A 19,836-nucleotide genomic window follows, 5' to 3' on the forward strand; every position below is an offset into this window, starting at 1 on the left:
TAAACTATGAATCAGAGGTACTTTTTTACTCGTGGGCGAGTGTCTCGGGGTCAGAGGGTTTAAAGGAGCTTCTCCGGTCTTGTAACACAAAGAGAGCCTTCCAGAGCTTCTTGTACTTGGTCCAAAAGTCCAAACTATCCCAAAAACTACTTTCTTACTATAAACAAACCGGACCATGTTTCAGTTTGGTCCGGATCGAGACCACCTCTTTTGATCCGACCAGAATTTGGTGTTTTGATTCAGACCTTGGTCTGAGGCACCTTTCACACCTGCAATTTTGGTTTGGACCAACCTGAAGTCCAGACCAAATTAGGTATGTGTGAAAACGTCCTTAAACCCTTAAAGGAGAACTACGGTCAACACGTAGCTCTGTTGTTTGGAAATTTGGAGCACTGTCCGTAGCAATAAAAACAAAAACAATCGGTGCTGCCTACACCGAGTAATCCTCCTGCTAGCGTTGGCACCCAACAGGCTTAAAAAGGGCAAGTTTTAAACGTGTTTTTAGCCTCTAAACATGTTCAACATGTCATTAAAAGTGCCTACCCATGTGAAGTGATTCCTTTTGAATCAACACAGTGAAACTGACTGTTGTAGATAGAAATGCATGAAAGTTGTGCTAATTCTGCTGTGTATAGTTCCTGTGTTGATACTGCAAGGAGTGCTTTGGGACCGTCTACAAACTACAACACCTAAAAGAGATATAAACATATTTTCAAAAATAAGCAGACAAGTTATAATTGAGGGAAGTTTGGAGACACTACCTTATTTAAGCATTAAATTGATAATCTACATATTTTAAATTTAACTTTTTTCTGTGTTGTAGTTTGTAGACGGTCCCTAAACACCTCTTATAACTAACTCTATAAATAACTCTAGCAGGAGGATAACACGGTGTAGGCAGCACCGATTGTTTTTGTTTCCCTCTCTACTGACAAGCACCCCAAATTTACAAACAACAGAGCTACGTCTTGGAATTGACCGGAATTCTCCTTTTAATGTCTTAAATTTGATGGACAGCATTTGTGTGATATCAAGCAATGCTGCTATGAGTGTGCATGAGGGCATGAGGCAGTATGCCCCTCAACAAAACAAAATAATGGACACATATGCTTTGTACTCGTATGCTGTTCTGGCACCCCGGCACAACAGGGCCCCCCCCCCTGCCCATCCCTTCCTCTTAACAGGCCAATTATGTGACTGCTGGGAGTCAATGGTGCTGTGAGCTACTCCTGAGCTCTTCTCCTCACCAAGGTCAAGCTGATTGGCCCAGGTTAATAGGCAGATGTGGGGCTAAGAGAGGAGGGGGTCAAGCACCTATAGGCACCCTCCACCTCATCTCAAAACTGTCCCTCTTCACTACAAGAGCCCCTTTTCCCACCAGCGCTTCTACAAACAGGATTAACCTTGGCTGCAGCCGTGGAGTCCCGAGGAGCATAGGAGTGTTTGCTCCCCATGTAAGGGTGTTTTTTGTTTTAGCTTAATAAAAGTCTGTGTTATACTTTAGTTAGTCTTGCATTGTCAGATCTATCACCACAGCGCCGTGTCAATGCTGGAGCATGGTCTAGCTACACTACCTGTCTATCTGGGATGGGGGGGGGGGATGCTCTGGCTTGTCTGTTTTTCTTTAAACCAATCACAATTGGACACAATCTTGCGGAGATGGCAAGAGAGGAGGAACATGTCAGACTTTATCCCAGCAAGAGACATCCATTGAGTCTGACTATACATTTGTTAACATTACCTCACAGACAATGTTTCAAACAGAAATAAGATATAATTCTCGGAAAAGGAATTCTGAACTGTTCTGCAGTTCTCTTACTTGCCATGTTCATAGTAATATCTTCAAATTACAATTGATCTGAACCCGTATTTCTTGCCAAACCCGTCTTTCTTCCATCTCTTTATTTCAAGTGCTGTTAAAGTTGATGGACGCATTGGTCCGTCAACTTTAACTGCATTGGTAAGCAATTGCCTTTGGTCTCTGTTCTTTCACTGCAGTGACAGGCCCTGTTGAAAATTGTACCAGTGCCTAAAATGCAGCCCTTAATTGGTTTTATAAGCTGGATTCAGTTGCACCTCTTTCTATCAAAATAAGATGGTCAAAGAGGTGAACACTGGTTTATTGTAGAAACACTTGCTCTTAAGCAGGCCTGCAAGTGATTGGAACACATAGTTGTCTACCTCTCATGGCACAAATTTGTATTGGATTACAAACATGCGCTATCCACTGCTTAAGCGGCATATTTCTTAACGGTAATCTTTTTTAACCTTTTCAGTCTGCTTTCAGAGCTTGTCACTCAATTGAAACTGAACTCACTAAAATGGTGAATTATCTTCTGCTTACAATGGAATCACATTTCACCTTAGTATGTCTATTACTGGATCCCAGTGCAGCTTTTGACACAATTGATTATTGTATACTCCTAGACTGACTTGTCAGAAAATCAGTTTGGCGTCTCAGCCCTTGCACACACATGAATAAAATCTTATTTATCTGAAAGAACGCTGAATTTCTTATAATACTATAATAATGATGTCAAATATGGAATACCTCAGGGTATTGTTATATATTGTATATATCACCTCTTGGCTTAACTATACCCAGTCATGCAATTCATCTCTACTGTTTTGCTGATGATACTAAGCAGATGATCACTCCCAAATTATTAGTTTGATTGCTGTGAAAAACTCTCTCTTTCCCACATCCATATACTTCATGTAAGTTTACAATCTTTCTATAATTTTCTTTTTCATACATGTTTTCTTCCCTGTTGAACTTTTCTCTTTCCAAATCAACGGTCTAAGGATAGAGGCTGCTCAATTATGTAAAAATTAATCAAAATTATTTAACATGGTTACTTTTTGACTTGACTTTGGAAGGATGTTGTGTTTATTGAACTTAAAAAAAAACATGGAACAGTTAAACAAATCAACAGTGAAAACACCTTGAACTGTGAAATTTGCCTAAACACTTTTCCCCCTTTTTGAATTATCCTTCAGAACACAAGATAAACATTACATTGTTTTTGTGATTGTTAGGAGTCAAAATTTATATCAATATTAAAATTAGCCTTAGATTGTTGAATGCAGTACAGATTGTAAATCTCCTTGAGGCAAATTTGTGATTTGGGATATGAGGCTGTAGTCATATTGACTTGACTATGAAAACTTCCTCATGAAGCAAAGAGCTTTCAGTCTTAGTCACTGAACACGATAAGGGCATCTTTGACAAAAGTGGAGGGGACATGCACCCTACTTAGAAGTGGATAGAAATGGAGCTTAAGTAGTGAAATGTCAGTATGGGGTGTCTTAAGACCCCTTCTAATGCTCCTTTGCCTAATCTGGACCTTCACCCCCTACCCTGCTTTATCAACAGATTAACTGTGTGTGTCTGTCTATCTGTCTGTCTCATTCATTCTCTTCATGTGTGCAATTACTGCAAAATGAAAGTTAAGGCTATAAACAAATCTTTTCACACAATATTTTATTGTTTTGTACAAATAAAGCACAACACAGGGAACACTACACATATATGAGCATGAGCACACATGGGAAGCGATATACATTCAGAGTGCTTTTAGGTGAAGACGTCTTTTTTGAAGCTTTGAATGTTCCTGCTGGCTGTGTGTTTAAAGACTGTGTGTATTCAAAATATGTTGAGTGTGTTTCAGAGGCCAGTGGTGGCGTAAGGCTTTTTGTCAGCAGAGGGGACTGAAGAACCGAAAGACGGAGTGGTGGATGGTCAGGATCCTGCTCTCCAGAGAGACATCAGTTCAGAGGTCAGCATAGGCTCTTTTGGGGAACAGTGTGTGGGTGGAAGGTATGAATGTGTGTTGTGTCTACTTATGCACAAACGCCTATGTGTGAGCATGTGTATGTGTCCGCATGCGCTGGGTGGGGTTACAAACACAAAATGGATCCCAGTGGACAGGCATTTTCGGGGCAGGTCCCTGTGGATGTAGAGAGAGAAAAGGAGAGAGAGGATGATGAAGGTTAGTGGCGGTTGGCCGATGGGGTCCAGCAGTGATGGAGCAGCCTGCTAATGAAGAGCCATCTGAGGCCTCCATTCACCTTGAACATGGGCCACTACAGCTACCCTGACCTTGGCTTTGATCCACAAAGGTACTTGACCCCACTATTCCCCCAGAGGAACCATCCTGCCATCTGGACAGCATGCATGCATATGTATAGAAACGTGCACACACCCACAGATACATATGCATGTGCACACAGGCACATAATGCTTTCACAGGTTTCATGTTGTTGAATTCTGTCTCTGGTGGTGTTTGTTAAGCCACATACCACCATTATTTTTGGGGCATTTAAGCTGCTTTGCGTGGCTGTGCATAATTGCCCTGTTAGTTTTTGTACTATGTGTTTTGTGTACACTTAGACACCACATGCCAACCATATGTCACTGCCTTTGTCACCAATAAAAGAGAGGGCAAGCAGGGGACAGGGTGGTGAAGGGCCATTCTCCACTAAAACACATTATCCCAAATGTGGAAATGTTGTAGGTAATAGACTTCTTTTTACTATATTTATAACACTCCTTCCCCACCCTCATAACACCCTAACCACAACCTCCACGTCTCTAGACATCAGTCCAATCTTTTTTTTTTTTTTTTGTTACTATCCCAATGGTTGCCACGCTCTAAAGGCATTACATTGGTTTCCTGCTCCTCTCCCTAATAGGAATGCAGCAGCTTGGAACGTTGGGGTTCCTTGGAAATTCCCAACGTGGTGCAAAACACTCTTCTTCCTCACATCGGCTTGTCTTGCTTGCCCGCCCAGTTCAGCTGTAGATGACAGTTATGTCACGGGTGACTTGAGTTGCAGTCCATCTGTGGAAATGTAGACCTGTCTGCATTTTACTCTTTATATATTTCATCCTCTAGCTTGATGAGAATTTTTTGTAGTATAAACTGAATAAAGAGGAGCTTTGTGCAACAGTAATATTGTCAACCAGAAAGGCTTTCATAACATACATAACATCTTCATAAATTATAGCATTTTGTAAAACATCTTTTCAGAGAAATTTGTCACAAACATGAAGCTTAGCCAGGCTCTCATCATCAGCAATAGCCGCAGCTTATTTTTCCCTAAAAGTAGGTCAGTGCTAGCGGGATTGGTGTCCATGACATGGACATAGTCTTTGCGTCACTGTTCTGGACGTGTCCATTGATTAAGTTACTGCATGGAGGCAGCCGCATCTGTGCATATGCAGGGGAACAAGCTGTGCCCATGGCTTAGTAATTAGAGACATTCGAAAAGGTGAGAGTGAGAGAGAGAGACGGCAAGATTACCCCTCGCTGTGCATCAGGTCTGATTTCTGTGCAGCAATTTTTTTACCAACAGATAGCATCGTACATTTACTTAAGTGAGCTGATTATGGCTCTCGCTTTCACTCATCTCCAAAATACCTTTTATTAGTCTCCCTCCCTCACCGCCTGTCTCTCTCCCCGACAGCCTGTCATATATATTCTCTCGTCTCTTGATAATAATACACTATCTCCCTTCAATATATTCTTTGAAGTTTTTTTTTTTCTCACCCACTATAATTCATTTGTCTAACTTGGATAAAGGGCATCGGAAGGAAGTAGTGGAGGAGAGGCGTGTGTCAGAGTCAGAGAGAGCGTCTGCTCCAGCTGGAGTCAATATTTGCTTTAGGAATCTCAATAACAGGCCTCCAGTCATCTGCATCTCTGATAATGGACAGCCATATGGCTCTGTTGACCCACGCTGTGCAGAGGTTCTCTTGCTCTCTCCTCTAACTCCCTTGTCTTTCATTTGTCAGCTTCCTTCTAACTTCCCTCATTCATTTTCATTAATTCTGTCCTACTATATTTTGTCTTCCACTTATCAACTATCTGGGCTCATTTTGTTTTTTTTTACAAACATCCTTTCTCCCTTTCTATCATCCATAAAAGCCTGGATATGACCCACCACACAGAGCTGTGACCCAAGTTACCATGGCAGCAGAGACTGGGATGCACACTCTATGTCCAGTACTGTGTCCAGCAAGTGACAGAAAACAGTGACGTTGCATTTCTGGCTATGACTGGAAAGATATAAAGCTTAAGAGGGAAGAGCTTTTAAATGCGTAAAGTCATGCTGCTCTGCATCTCTTAAATGAAGATCTTGGCCCTGTCTTCCCCTTTTTTTCCTACAAATGGTAGGAAATATCAGGGGTTTTTTTAGGTGTTCTGTCCCAACAAGCATCCAAATCTTGTATGTTTATCTAAGAATAAACATTTTCAACAAAATTCCCCAAAAAGGAACAGAGTAGACTTACCTTTTTTTTCTTTCCTTTTTTTACACAGAGCAAGTCAGTTTTTCTGTAATTGTTTTCTGTTTGTTTTACCTACCTTTGCTAGTATTTCTCTTTTAACTAAAAATGCTGTTTATGTTTTTGCAGTTTAAAAGATATGGACTGTAAATAGACTTATTATTTGGTTCATAGGTTGTTTGGAACCAAACATCACTACCATTTACTTTAGTTTACAAACCCATCTTGCTCCCTATCTTCCTCTGTTACCCTATCCTTTGTCTCAGTCTGCCCTTTGTCCATCTCTGTCCCTGTGAGCAGCTTGGCCATCCCAGCTCAGGTGCCCGTCACCTCCGCTTTGCCATGGTTTTCTCAAAACCATTGGTCATGGCTGCCTTGGCCCCTGCTGTGGCGGCATGTGCCCACAGCAGGCCCCCTGCCCAGTCACTGTCTCATCCTATCTACCTAACCCAGACCAGAGCCTCTCGGCCCAGTCCAGCCTATCTCAGCTCAGCCTGGTTCAGCTTTGGCGTCAGCAATAGCCCAGTGCCACTCCACCCTGGCATTCGCATTGAGATGAGGGGGAGGGGGCCTCTGTTTTGAGAAACTAGAGGTGTGTGTGTGTGTGTGTGTGTGTGTGTGTGTGTGTGTGTGTGTGTGTGTGTGTGTGTGTGTGTGTGTGTGTGTGTGTGTGTGTGTGTGTGTGTGTGTGTGAGAGAGAGAGAGTGAGAGAAAGTGAGAATGCATGTGTTTGTAGAGCAATTTGTTAGGTGTCTGCTATCAAAGAAACATGGCCACAAACAGACAGCCGTGAGAATAATCGGACTCATTGTCAAACATGCACACACACAGTTAAATCTCAAAAGTGCTTACTATGATTATGCCATCAGATAGGCCTTTTTGCTCCAATGGTTCCCTGCACCATATTTTATCCTGCACTTGCCTCCATTCCACAACAGACTTAGCACGGTATATCTATGATAATCATATGATAATGGCCATCAGAATGTTTTCCATCCGCACCCAGCAGCCATTTTGCTGGCTTATTTATTTATTTCATATTTATTAATTTGAGCTTTCCCATTTCGAATCTGGCCATCCATCCTGCATGTTGGCTGCCCAGGCTCCAGTCACTGCTTGTCACTCTGAATTTCAAATGGCTCCAATTTTCCCCCTGATGGCACGGAGAAGTGGCAGGCAGCACATCGGGGAGGGTGGTCCTAGACATGCTGTCTGCAGCAGGGGTTCTATTAGAGAGAAGAGAGGGACGAGAGGCGAGGAGAGGTTTGGAGCATCACGCCAGTAGTGATGTATTCTTTTATTTCTTTTTTTTATGATCATTTTGGAGACTGCTTTCTCATTTGTGGCTGTGTGGCATGGCTGATTGTTCCATCTTTGCTTCTGGCTGAGTTGCTGATGGTGGAGCCGCCTTGCCCTGCCTCTCACCCTCACAGTACATGTATATGCAGTGCAGCACTAAAAAATTGTGATTTATTTCTATCTGATATGTACAGATGGATGTTTTGATGAATGACAGTCTGAAATGTGATTATTTTGTGAGTATTGGATTTAATGGCAGGTAAAGGATAATTATACCTTGCTGCCCTTTTCTTCTCCATCATGTCATAATGTTTTGTTCCTTAACGAGACTTAACCAGCTATGAGGAGCGGGCTCTCTACTTGGAGGCCATTGTTCAGAACCACAGAGAGGTCATGAGTTTCGAAGACTTTGCCTCACAGGTCTTCTCCCCCTCTCCTGGCTATCCAATGAGTGGGACAGGTGAGCAATAAACCACACTGCACCACTGTCTTCTATGTTGTCTTTCTATTCCATGTCTTTGCCCCTTCCTTTCCGTCTCTCTTTTCCACTATTGCTCCATTCTTTTGCCCTTCTTTGTCATATCTTTTCTTGCCTCTTTTTCTGTATCAGTTTCTCCTCCTCAAAACACCTGTTTGCCCCTGTCTCCTCCTCCGCCACCCTCGTTCGCTCCACTCTTATTCCACGCCTACGCTCACAGATGAATATCAAACGGCTCTTCACGCCTCCCAACTGACTTCAAACACTCTGCTTTCTCCACTTCCTAAAGCCACACTCACGCTACTTTTGCTCATCTCCTCTTGTTTCAAACTGCATCAATTACTTTCCTATGAATATAAGCAGCCTTGTTTAATGGCTGTTGGTGTGTGTGTGTGCGTGCGCGTGTGCGTGTCTGTCTTCATGAGCTTCCCCAACACTTAGGAGATCCAACCGACAAACAGCAGCTTGCGGATGTCAGCACAGCACTCTTATCAGTCCATGATGAATAGAATGGAAAAACGTGTCTTATCTTGTTCTTTCTACTTGTACCAGCTATGATCGATCTGCAACAGCACTGAAATCAATACGGGATTGCACTTTTCCACTCTATTGGATCCCAACACGCGTTCTGTTTTGACAAGGAAAGCACTTCACAATACCACACCATAGATGTCTTGTCGTTTTCAAATCTGTCAGTGCTCATATGTTTGAAGGGCGTTTAATGTGTATATAATATTTTTAGCCAGTATGCTGGCATGTGAGAATTAAATGTATGTCAGATTTTGTGTGTGTCTGTGTCTGTGTCTGTCTGTGTCTGTGTCTGTGTGTGTGTGTGTGTGTGTGTGTGTGTGTGTGTGTGTGTGTGTGTGTGTGTGTGTGTGTGTGTGTGTGTGTGTGTGTGTGTTTGTGTGTGTGTGTGCGTGTGTGTGTGTGAGAGAGTCAGATTCTCAGACGACAGGTGTGATATTCAGGCTGTTGAAGGCAGGCAAGAGGTAGTCAGCTACATGACCATACTGTTTTCCCATCTCTCCTGCAGAGGTGTAAAATCTCCATGGACTGACCTCTTGTGACCTCCCCTTCATCCCCACCACCAAACCAGCTTAAAGGGAAGGACTGAGAGAAAGAATAGATATAAAGAAATATAGAGGATGAGGAACTGAGTTCAAAAGAGAGAGGAAGAGTGGCTGGTCAGAGAGGTTAGAGAGGCTAGCCAGGCTTGAGAATAATCTTTCACAGCATGGGACATACAATGTGGTTAATGTGAGAGGCCTTAACTTAATGAGGCTGTTATGTCACCCTCGCTGCTGCGGAAACTCGTTCTGAGTGGCAATTTGTATTTCTTTGGAATCTACGCGTGTAAATAGATTACTAGATTAATGTGAAGGTGTGTATGTGCCTGTCCATTCATATTTTATCAAGCACTCACCTCTTCTATACAGTACCGTAACACATTCACTTGGTTTTTAGTTAAGCATTTCACAAATTTGCTGCTGATTTATTACCTCTTAAATACTGCCAGGTTCATCGGTGAGACCACCCTAAAAAAATTTGGATGAGAATTGTTCAAATCCATAGAACTGTATTTTCGTTCTAGTGGAGTTTCCAATTTTAACACATTTTTAACAATGAATTTCAGCAAAAATAGATACATCTACAATAGATATATTTTATGTTAGGGTGCAGCCATGAAAACAGGGGAAACTTGGGTTTGACCATTTCACTGTTCAGTATGAGCATCGTATCCTGTAGCTTTACTAAAGTGCTGGGACAAGCAAATAATATACTGTGTATATTAATCTGTCATATAATGTTAAAAGAGTTTTTCACTCTAAACTTAAAGAAACCGATGAAAGTTAACAGAAAAATCTCAAATTTAGGCCTAAGATGTTTATAAGAAAAGAGGCATACCAGGCTGCAACTAATATTCATTTATATTTTCAACTAATCTAAAATATTTAAAAACCCAAAGATTTTTAGTTTACAGTCATAGAATACTAAGAGAACCAGCACAATTAGTTGACTTTCAAAATGGTTCCACCTGTAACTGTAAAACACATGCAAATCCTAACTCAATACTGTTCATTAACATGAAGCCAACTGTTTGTCATTAGGAGAAAGAAACTCAAATTTCTTTATTATTCCTCGAGGGCAAATTTGATTTGCAGTTGGAGGTACAAAAATCAACAACACAGTAAATAAGGCATAAAACATCTTAGACTTAGACTTCTCTTTATTAATCCTTTTGGGATGACTTAGCAGCACTTGTGGCAATGGATATGTTGTATGTGACAATGTGACATCTGCCACCCCTCCTTGCAATATGCCAAAAAATTTCCTGCAGGCTGTGGAAAACAGTTTGGATCTAGTAATGCAGCAATGAAACTCTGGTTTAGTCTCATTTTTGGGACAAATGAGACAGGATTTGGGACAACTGCTCGTAATTTCTTGGGAAATCTGGTCACCCTCTTCCCAGCTATCACAGTTGTTTGTGTGTTTTTTCATATATTCTTATCAACTGTGTTCATAAACTGAAGGGCTGCTCTGTAGCTTTCCAAAACCATAGGCATGATGTATTTAATGCTTTAGGCCACATACAGTTCATATAATGCATATCCATTATTGTTGTAGTCCATCGTCTTGAGCCTCTGTGTCCCAACAAACGTATAACTTCAATGTAGCAGCGATGGCTGGCTGACACTGCTCCTCATTCTCACCCTTCTAAAATGTGCTGCGTCGCCATCCTGTGTGTGTCCGTGTTTGTGTGTCCATCCGTGTGTGTGTGTCCATCCGTGTGTGTGTCCATCCTGCTCTGGCTCCCATTGCTGCCACTAACATATCATTCATGCTTCATGACAGCGTGCAGGCGTTGGCCGGGGATGGTTTGGGACATGGAGTACCCCTGGGCCAAACTGGACTGTAAGACTCTGCCTGCTTCCTCAACACTAGGCATGACGCCCAGCCACAGCCCACCAACATCCATCCATCCATCCAGCCATCCACTCAATTAGCTTGATTTAGCCCTTTTTGTACAACCAAAGTAGGGCTCGAATTCAAGTACAGATTCTGCATGCTAATTGCTAAATGATGCTCTTCTACAGTGTTTAACCAGTTCCCCTGTAAGGCATTTAACCTCAGTCCTCCCCTGTCACGTCTTCAACCTGTTTGGCTTGTCAGTATCCTCCACAGCCTTGTCCTCCATGATCCTGAATGCAACCTCACTATCACTTAGCAACTTCAGGCTAGCATCATAGCTGCATGAGCTAGTTCAACTGTCATACAGACTTTATCCACAGTTCTCTGGTCTTGTTGTGTGTGCCACCTGCACTGCTTATGTCCGTTTTTATTGTTGTGTTATGTTGTGTGTTTTCATCCTCTTAACTGTTTCTTAATGAATGACTGCACATGAAGTGGATGAAAGAACTTAAAAGCTCCCATGACCCTCTTAGGTGCCCCCATATCTTTTACTCTCTCATCCTAACCCTCTCTTATAGTAACACTGGTGGTAAATGTTTCTGTTGTTGCTATGCAAACTGCCCACCATTCATGCTTTGGATTTCAAGATTGGCATGACTTTGAAACCTGTGAATTGGACAGATGTATCAGGTACCATCATCCTTGAAGGTATCTTCAGAAAGGTAGCACTTGTTGATTAACTCAACACCCAAATCAGTTTACCTTGTCTGACTTTTAAACCTTTCAGTGACAACTAACCTTGACGCCACATGCTGTCTGAATCATCGACCTTTCAGTAGCGTTGTGTTGTCTCCTGCTGCAGCGTGGTATGGTGTGTGTGTCCACTGCTCTCTCACATGATGCTCTACTCTGTTTTTCCCTTTTAGATTAAAAATATCTAAAAAGGTCCAAATACTGTATATGGCGAAGGTAAGCCCCGAGTCAGACCAGAAGCTTGTTACTGTCCAGCGGCCTACCTACCCTTTGCTCGATCACTCATCCTGGCTGTTCCCACTCCTCCTTTTTTCATTCAGCACTAACCAAGCTTTGAGTGCTCTGACAAAGGGAAATGGACAGAGAAACCAGGCTGTTTATTTGGGGGTGTCCTACTGTTTAGGCCCGGCTGGTAATTGAAAGTGATGCACAGTGGGTACAATTAGCACCTGACTAAGTAGCAGCATGAACAATACGGCTACACTTCTGGCCCTCGCTTCTGCATGTGGCACGCCTTTATCTCTTCCCCCAGCAAACACTTTTCTTTCTTTCTATTTTTTTCTCCCCAATCCCTCAACCCCCCCTCATTTCCTCCTGTTGGAGTGTGCCTGTTTGCCTGGGGCAGACTCTGAGACTAACACCTGCCGCACTAGAAGACGTCTTTGTCATCTAAAGCCTTGTTTGAACTGCTGCAGAGGGGACCAATGGGATAGCAGGGCCATTTAAAGACCTTCTTTGTTTTCTTTCTCCCTTCGTCTCTCCCTTCTTCTTTCCATCTGAAATGAACCTTACCGTAAGGCAGATTGGGCTGAGTAAGGAGCGGAAATGCTGGGGTTATAATGACGATAATAATGATACATTAGCCTCTTCTGGATCTGGGTTATTTTTTTCACTTAGTAAGTTACTATGAAAATTAATTCTTGCATAAGGCCATAGAGAGAAGAACACCATTTAGAAACTGATGCAACCCCAGTCATTAAGTGCCACAGTGGGAGTGATGACTGTTTAGTGCAGCATGTTTTAATGGCCGCTAAACGAAAAGGGAAGTCTGTTGAGTGGGTGGTGAACTGTACCAAACTATTGTCTGTGTATATTAGCTGTAATAGGTGTTTGCCTTCCTTCTGTCTAGCATATGTCTTTACAGCACATGCAATTGGAGTTTATTTTATAAAATAAAATGTTTACTGTAGGAATGGATAGAAGAATACAGGAATGCAGGATTTGTTCTGTCCATCATGCCAGCCCACATTTTTAGCCGAGCCCACCCCTTTTTTTAAATATTCATATGCAGATTTGAGAATTCAAGTTTGGACCCCCCCCGGCCTCCCCTCTAGCCCTTCACAATACACACACCCAATGTTTCATCCATAGCCCAGCCCTCTCCCAGTGAGCCGTGGCCCTGGATGCTGCGGGTGTCCACTGTGCTGCTAAGTGTCTGTTACTCCAGCCATCTGCCATTCCTTTTAGACGCTGCAACTTGAGATGCCTCCGAAAAATGGCAGGAAATAAAAGGATAGGAAAGAAAATAGGCAAACAGATGCCATCTCGACAAAGCAGAAAAGTTGTTTAAACTCGTAGCATGGTGCTGAGGCGGGTGGGGGGCCCGCAGGCTGGGTTTGGTCAGGGGCACACTGAGGAAGTCAGGGCAACGTTCACAATAATTGATTTTCCCAACACTGTTCTATTCCCACCTTCAAGACTTATTACTGTTTTGCATGACCTAATCATGGGTAACCTAATCAATTTTTTTTTTGTTTTTTTTTAAAGGACAATACTTGGCAAAATGGCAAAGCTCCACATGTTCACAACAAAAGCATAATGTGCAATTTTATTTTCACTCAAAGCATTCTAGTGTCACACTGCGAACGTAATACCTGTTTTTTTCATTTTGCCTGTAACTCCAAAGGATACTTGTCATTTTTTATATCTTAGAAGTATCTGTAAAAACTATTTGAAAGAAAGGCAGCTTCTCTTTTAAACAGCATTGCTTTTCCACCGCATGTGAAAAGGCATGTCATTTCTGAAAAATTTTAATTTGCTTTCTCACATCTTTATTGTAATGACTTAGGGGGTAGAACAAACTCAAATCTTAACACTTCTTTTACAGTTTGCATTGTAATTTGTGTGAATGTCGGTGAAAATCCTGGGTAATCTTGGTTGTGGGAGCAGCCATGTGCATGACAAAGCATGCTGGAATAAACCGTAATCGCACAAAGCCCAATGAACCTGACTGCCATGTCTAACCAACTCTGTTTCTTTTTTATTTCTGTCGCAAACTCTCACTCCATCTCTCTCCCAGGCTCCTTCACCGGCAGTGCGAGCACCGAAGCCGGAAACACCGCAGGAACGACAGACAACATCGACCAGGTTTCTCCCACAATGCCCCGTGCCACAAAGAACCGAGTTTCCGGAAAACTCCGCCGATCAGCCAGCGCTATAAGCAAATCCTCCAACTGAGCTCTTCAACCCAACCCCCCAAGTGCAGCCTTTAATCTTTTCTTGAAGAACATCACACACCCAGCCGTGACTGCAAGAGTTTCTTTCTTTCTTTTGGTGTTTTATTTTGTGTCGTATAAAAATTCAACTGGAGCATATTGCAATTTTTTATTTAAGTGGCAATCATTGATTTCGTTGATACATTTCCATTTGTTGTGGTGTTTAACTGCTTAATCGAGATGAACTTTGACTGAGCTATTTATGTTCACCCTGGTGGTTTCAGCTTGAGAATCAGAAGCGTAGGTAGCCTTTACTCAGAAGTCTTAATGCAATCTGTGATTAAAATGTCATTTTAATTCTCATTTTCTAGTGCAGTCTCGATGCGCTAGAAAAAAAAACGTTCTTACTATAGTAAGGGAATGGATCTGCTTCACTGTTTCTGTATCCTCTATTTCCAAACTTAATGTGACAAAGCACTGAATGACACAGCTATAAATGGCATCATGCTATAACTGCACAAAAGATTGGTATCCATTGATAAATGTGTCTGCCTTTATTTTTTCTTTTCTTTTTTTTTACCTCCACCTGCACCTGCCACAACCTTTCCGTGTCAAAGATAACCACTTCAGATGGTGACAGGATGATGATGTTGTCCTGCTTGTTAGCACCAGTTTGGACCATGTTCATGGACCATCTCCCTTACACTGAAAAAGGAGAAGAGGCTGATCCATGGGGAAAGCCTCCCCAGAATGATTTGTACTCAATGCACTACTACACAGACTTCCTGGGAACAGAGTCCCTGCAGTATGTGCAGTCAGAGGCTTTTTAATTGTTTTGAACCCAGAGTGGACAATCAATGACGTCTTTCTAACTTTAGCTGAATAGAAATTTGTTTGAGTTTTCTTGATCACTTTTCATTTTTAAATGAATTCCGATGGATTGTGTCATGATTTGATTTATGCAACTCTGCTGGAATGAGGAAAGACTGTTTGTAATTGTTTTCTGATGTCGTTAACATAGGCTCATGTCCCGGTAATTGAATAAGTTCCTTCTGTCTCTTTCCTCTGCTATCAGTTTCCCTGCGCTGTGAAGTTAAAGACATCAACATTCCAATGTTCCCGAGCAACATTTTCTTTTTGCACTCACTCATTGATTTAACTAGGATTGAATGTTTCTCTTTGTTCAATGATGTAAATTGCTTTAAATTTTATTTGTCTATTTCCTAGATGTATATAGAAAGGACAATTTGAGTTATTTTGCTGTTATGTATTCATGTGCTGTTTAGAGGAAAAGTACCGCCAGAGCCTCAGGTGAATCTTAACCCAGGCGTGTGTGCATAGGAGCTTCTCCGAGACAGTGCCTGTGTAATGTCAGTCCTCCAAGATGCTGTCCACCTCCACCTCCACTCCCGATAATCCAATTTTAGTTTCTCTACTTCAGAATCTGAGACAAACCATGGACACCCTGCATCACAACCCCTTGTTAGCAGTCTAAAAAAAGTTTTTATCCTCCCGCTGTGTCTCTAAAGGTCAGTGTCTTGGGCTTTCTACTAAAACAGATGGATTTGGGAATTCTGGGGTTCTCCGTTTAGTCTTTATAACAGGTGGTGGGCTGCTCCGTCTATCTGGGAAGGGATAAAGACAGGCAACAACTCCTGATTCCCATGATCCTTTCCCGACGTCGCCTCCTGAGACCACAGGAAGGGGGGCATGCCAGAGCTGAACTCTTAACAGCCCTACTAGCAACAGCCAAGCCGGCGCTCTCACTTCTCCAACCTGCCCATTTGAGTTTGTCATGGTAGCCAGGTGTTCCCTACATACACTCACGCACATGCTAAATACTCACACTTTCTGAGGGCTCCACCCAAGCTGCAACACTATCCCCATCTGTTGCACTAGTATGCCTTACTTTACCCCATGCTCTCCTGTCATTTCTTTTCCTTCCCTCACATGTTTCCTCCTTTTGTTTGTGCATTCCCCAAGCAGAAAATGGGCAATCCAAACAGCAGGAGGATTAACAGGATTAATCCATTTTTTGGTGTCTTTTTTTTGTGTGAAGAATGTATAGATATATATATAGTCCTGGATACCATCTATGGTTTTATTTTTCCCCCAAAGCCACTGGAAGGAACCGTCCAGGATGCTGATCTTAAAGATTGTAGGCTTTAGATGTCTGTTGAAAGGGGTCTGTGCTCCCCCTTTGGTGGCTTAGTCACTGGAGATGTTAGTTTCGTCCAAGAAAAGGATTGTGAGTCTTATACACGTAAAGAAAATGAGCTAGTGGTATGCCTAGTATGTTTTTTTCTTTTCTTCTTGTTTTAGAAATCCTTGTACATTGTGTCAAACTTGGGGGCTTGAGCGCCCTCTAAATATAAATATATTAATGCCTGTAATATAATCTTTGTATAAGAGAAAGGGGGGGAAAAAAGCTTGAAGATTTCATCAATACTTGTCAACATATCAAACTGTTTTTAACGACCGAAGTCCTGCTATCTTTATTAGAAATGTGAAAATTGAAACATTTCATTAAATCAATTTGAAATTCTAAGTATCTTTGTCCTTTTTCCCTTCTCTGCAACACATTAGCTAATTGTGTATCCTCGGATTTTGTGGAGTAGTGGGTGTAGGTTTTATCTTTGTGTGCTGACATGATGGTGCGGTTACCATGGGCTTTCTGACCCTGGCCTAGCCTTGCTCGCAGCAGTAGCAGGGGTAACCTGACCCTCCTCCCATCTGTCTCCCCTGCTGTTCAGCTCTGCTTAGAGGAGGCCAGCACAATGGAACCTCACCAGGAGGTACAGGTGCAATGGTTGCAACAACTACAGGTGCCCTGCCTTGCCTGGGTCACATAAAGACGCAAGAAAAGCTCTTGACTGTAATTGGAGCCCTAAAACTGTGTGTGTGAGCGAGAGGGTGAGAAAGAAGCATAATGTCACCTCATTTTCACCCGGCTCACAGTAGTTTACCTCAATCATTGACTCTGGCTCTGAGATAGTTTACAGCAGAACAGGCAGGGTCTAGGTGTCCCAGTCTGACATTCTCTGGGATTACCAGGTTGTATTGATTAATATGTAACACATGCTGCCTCATCAAATATATCTGTCTTATATGTGTTGTTGCTGATGTCTTAAGAGGGAGTGACACATTTAAAAAAGTTCACGACATTTAGATTTATCTTTTTGGCCTTGGACAGGTGTAAAATAAACAGGAACAACTCAGTAGCTTGTATCAAAAAGGGGGATTTTTTTAATTCCGTTATCAGTTTTAGAAATTCAACACCATCAGTGATAATGCTCTGATATGAACTTCCTGACAGTATGTGTGTCTATGTCTGAAGTGACACAGTTCGAAGCTGCTTGCTAAATTACAACTGACTTAATGCTTTGCAGGTTCTGGAGGTCGGATATGAAGCCAACTGAGCCCTCATGTGTCCTAAATCAGCACAAATCGAGCTGCATGAGTCTTCCAAAGCAGACAGATGTTTTATTGCTCCAGAGGTGAGTTTCATCCACCACCTCTTTGTCCTCCTGTCATGTCCTGACATGGTATTAAGAAAGGGAATTTATGATTAAGCCCAAAGTGCTTCTATGTGGAAGCCAAACAACGTCTATTGAGCTACTAAAGCTAGGATTTACTGCGAATCCGTCTGATAAAGGGGTATCGAAGGCAAAGGTCTGGCCAAGGGGGCTCCTGAGGTTTCTTTTTCCTGTTAAGGACGACTACCGGTAAACTGATTCGCACCATTTTGGAGCGTGACCCGATCTGACCGAGACATGGTGCAGCAGAGGAGAAATGAGAAGTTAAAGGCTTTTGAATAGAACTTTTGGGGTGTTAATTATACTATTATTGATCTTTTTTTTTCAATTGCTAACACACTAAAATGACATGCATAGCACAATTATTTAAACTGACACACAGAGAGCAAAACCTCTTCTCAAGTCTCCCAAAGTCTAAACACGTGTTCTGCTTTACACACATTTCGCGATTATAAATGGCACTTTTAAATGCACTGAACACGGTTCTCCTGATAAAACCCAACAATCTGACTTAAAGTCACATGTTTGCCATTTCAAAACACTGCCATTCAAAATGACACCACATGAGCTAATCGGCCAATATGTTTGCCACCTGGCCAAACACCTCAATGGTTAATTGTTACCACTTCAATCAGGAAGTAAGCACTATGAAAAGACCACAGGTGAGCACCTTGTTTTTTACAGCAACAATGGAAGACCCAGCTGTGTGGCAAGATGCTGCCTAATTATTTTTCTTGCCTCTTTTTTTCTATATATTTTTTTTCTGCAATTTTCTTTTTCAGTTTACTGTTTTTTGTGAGCATATTTTAGTTCAGTTCGATGTAAATGTATCTGCTGTCCATATGTTGCACTGACTTGTTTGGTGAAATAGCATGAAACAGCATTTGTGTAACTGCAACTATTTCTGTGCATGCGAACGATCTGAAGAATTTTCTGCAATTTAAACTATTTTAGTATTATGGCAAAGCATGCTAAAGATGAGAGCTCTTTTCATTATGCCCAACAGTGAATCTGTGTCTTGATGTATTGTTGCTGATGTCTTAAGAGGGAGTGCCACATTTAAAAAAGGTTTGCGACATTTAGCTTTATCTTTTTGGCCTTGGACAGGTGTAAAATAAGCAGGAATAACTCAGTAGTATCAGCAAGTCTTTTTTTCTGTCTAACTGTTGGTTCGACAGAAATCTGATAATATGAATGAATTGTGTGCCATTTGTTGCAAAAGTTTTGCAATGCTATATGTAGTTTTGGTTCCATTGCTTCATTTTGCAGGATATATGAGGTATTCTGTAGTATAGGTGTGGTGTTTTGTGAATTGTGTAAAGTATTTTGATAAAATCAGCCTAGTTTGCAAAATTGCTTTTTTAGTGAAAGCTGTGAACCGGCCGTAAAAGCAGGATCATGACTTTGCTTCCCATTCTTTTGAAAGATCTGTTTGGTATATTCAGGGTTAGAGAAATGTCTAGATTTTTTATGAAGTAAATAATTAAATTAATGTGAAATTAATAATGCATACAATACTTAACTCATGAGTAAATTGTAAAGATTTTTTTTGTTTAAAAGTTATTTAGAAAGATCTTTTACGCACAGTTTTACGCATAGAGAATTGATAAGACATATCATATTTACAGCCAAGTCAATCTTTTCTACATGTATTCATTTCCCTGACATCTTGGCATGCCATTTATCAAGCCTACTTATTTGTTATTTGTTGTCAACCAATACTTCCCAGAAGAGAAACAACTGCAGACACACATGGACAGTATAGTTACAAAAAACTCATAAGTTCACTAAAGTCATTGTCAAGATAACCCTCTTCCAGATATCTGGGGATTTTCGTTAAGAAATGTTCATTACCGTAGTGTACTTTTTTCACTCTGTCTGAACAAGTATAACCACCTTGAGTAGCGTGTCCTTTTGAAAATATTTTTTATTTTGATAGACAACAACGATATACACATACAATCAAAGCGCTATAAAAGCCAACATTTAAGAAAAATAACTTGTCCTTAAAAAAGATTGCATCTAAGGTAAGAGCTTTACGTTTTTTTTCTTTTTACAAGAGCTGTGGAGATTGAAGATTAAAACCCGAGCCGTGACAATTATCACAAATCGTGAATTGGACCCAAAAGAAGA

The 19,836-nt window shown here is 41.6% G+C and overlaps 1 protein-coding gene across 9 annotated transcripts in view; it reads left to right on the forward strand.

The window, feature by feature from the left end:
* Window positions 1-17,656, forward strand: part of ralgapa2 (Ral GTPase activating protein catalytic subunit alpha 2) — a 105,888-nt gene extending 88,232 nt beyond the window's left edge. For 3 of the 9 annotated variants that reach the window (XM_032500982.1, XM_032500987.1, XM_032500985.1), the window contains 3 exons: window positions 7,927-8,048; window positions 10,923-10,982; window positions 14,032-16,715. In XM_032500982.1, the coding sequence (XP_032356873.1) occupies window positions 7,927-8,048; window positions 10,923-10,982; window positions 14,032-14,189 (340 nt within the window). In that variant the 3' untranslated portion in view covers window positions 14,190-16,715. The other 6 variants (XM_032500983.1, XM_032500989.1, XM_032500986.1 and 3 more) reach the window with 5 other exon arrangements.
* Window positions 17,657-19,836: the final 2,180 nt, after the last annotated feature.

Source organism: Etheostoma spectabile, chromosome 20 (genome assembly GCF_008692095.1).
Source record: "Etheostoma spectabile isolate EspeVRDwgs_2016 chromosome 20, UIUC_Espe_1.0, whole genome shotgun sequence".
NCBI classification, from domain to species: Eukaryota; Metazoa; Chordata; class Actinopteri; order Perciformes; family Percidae; genus Etheostoma; species Etheostoma spectabile.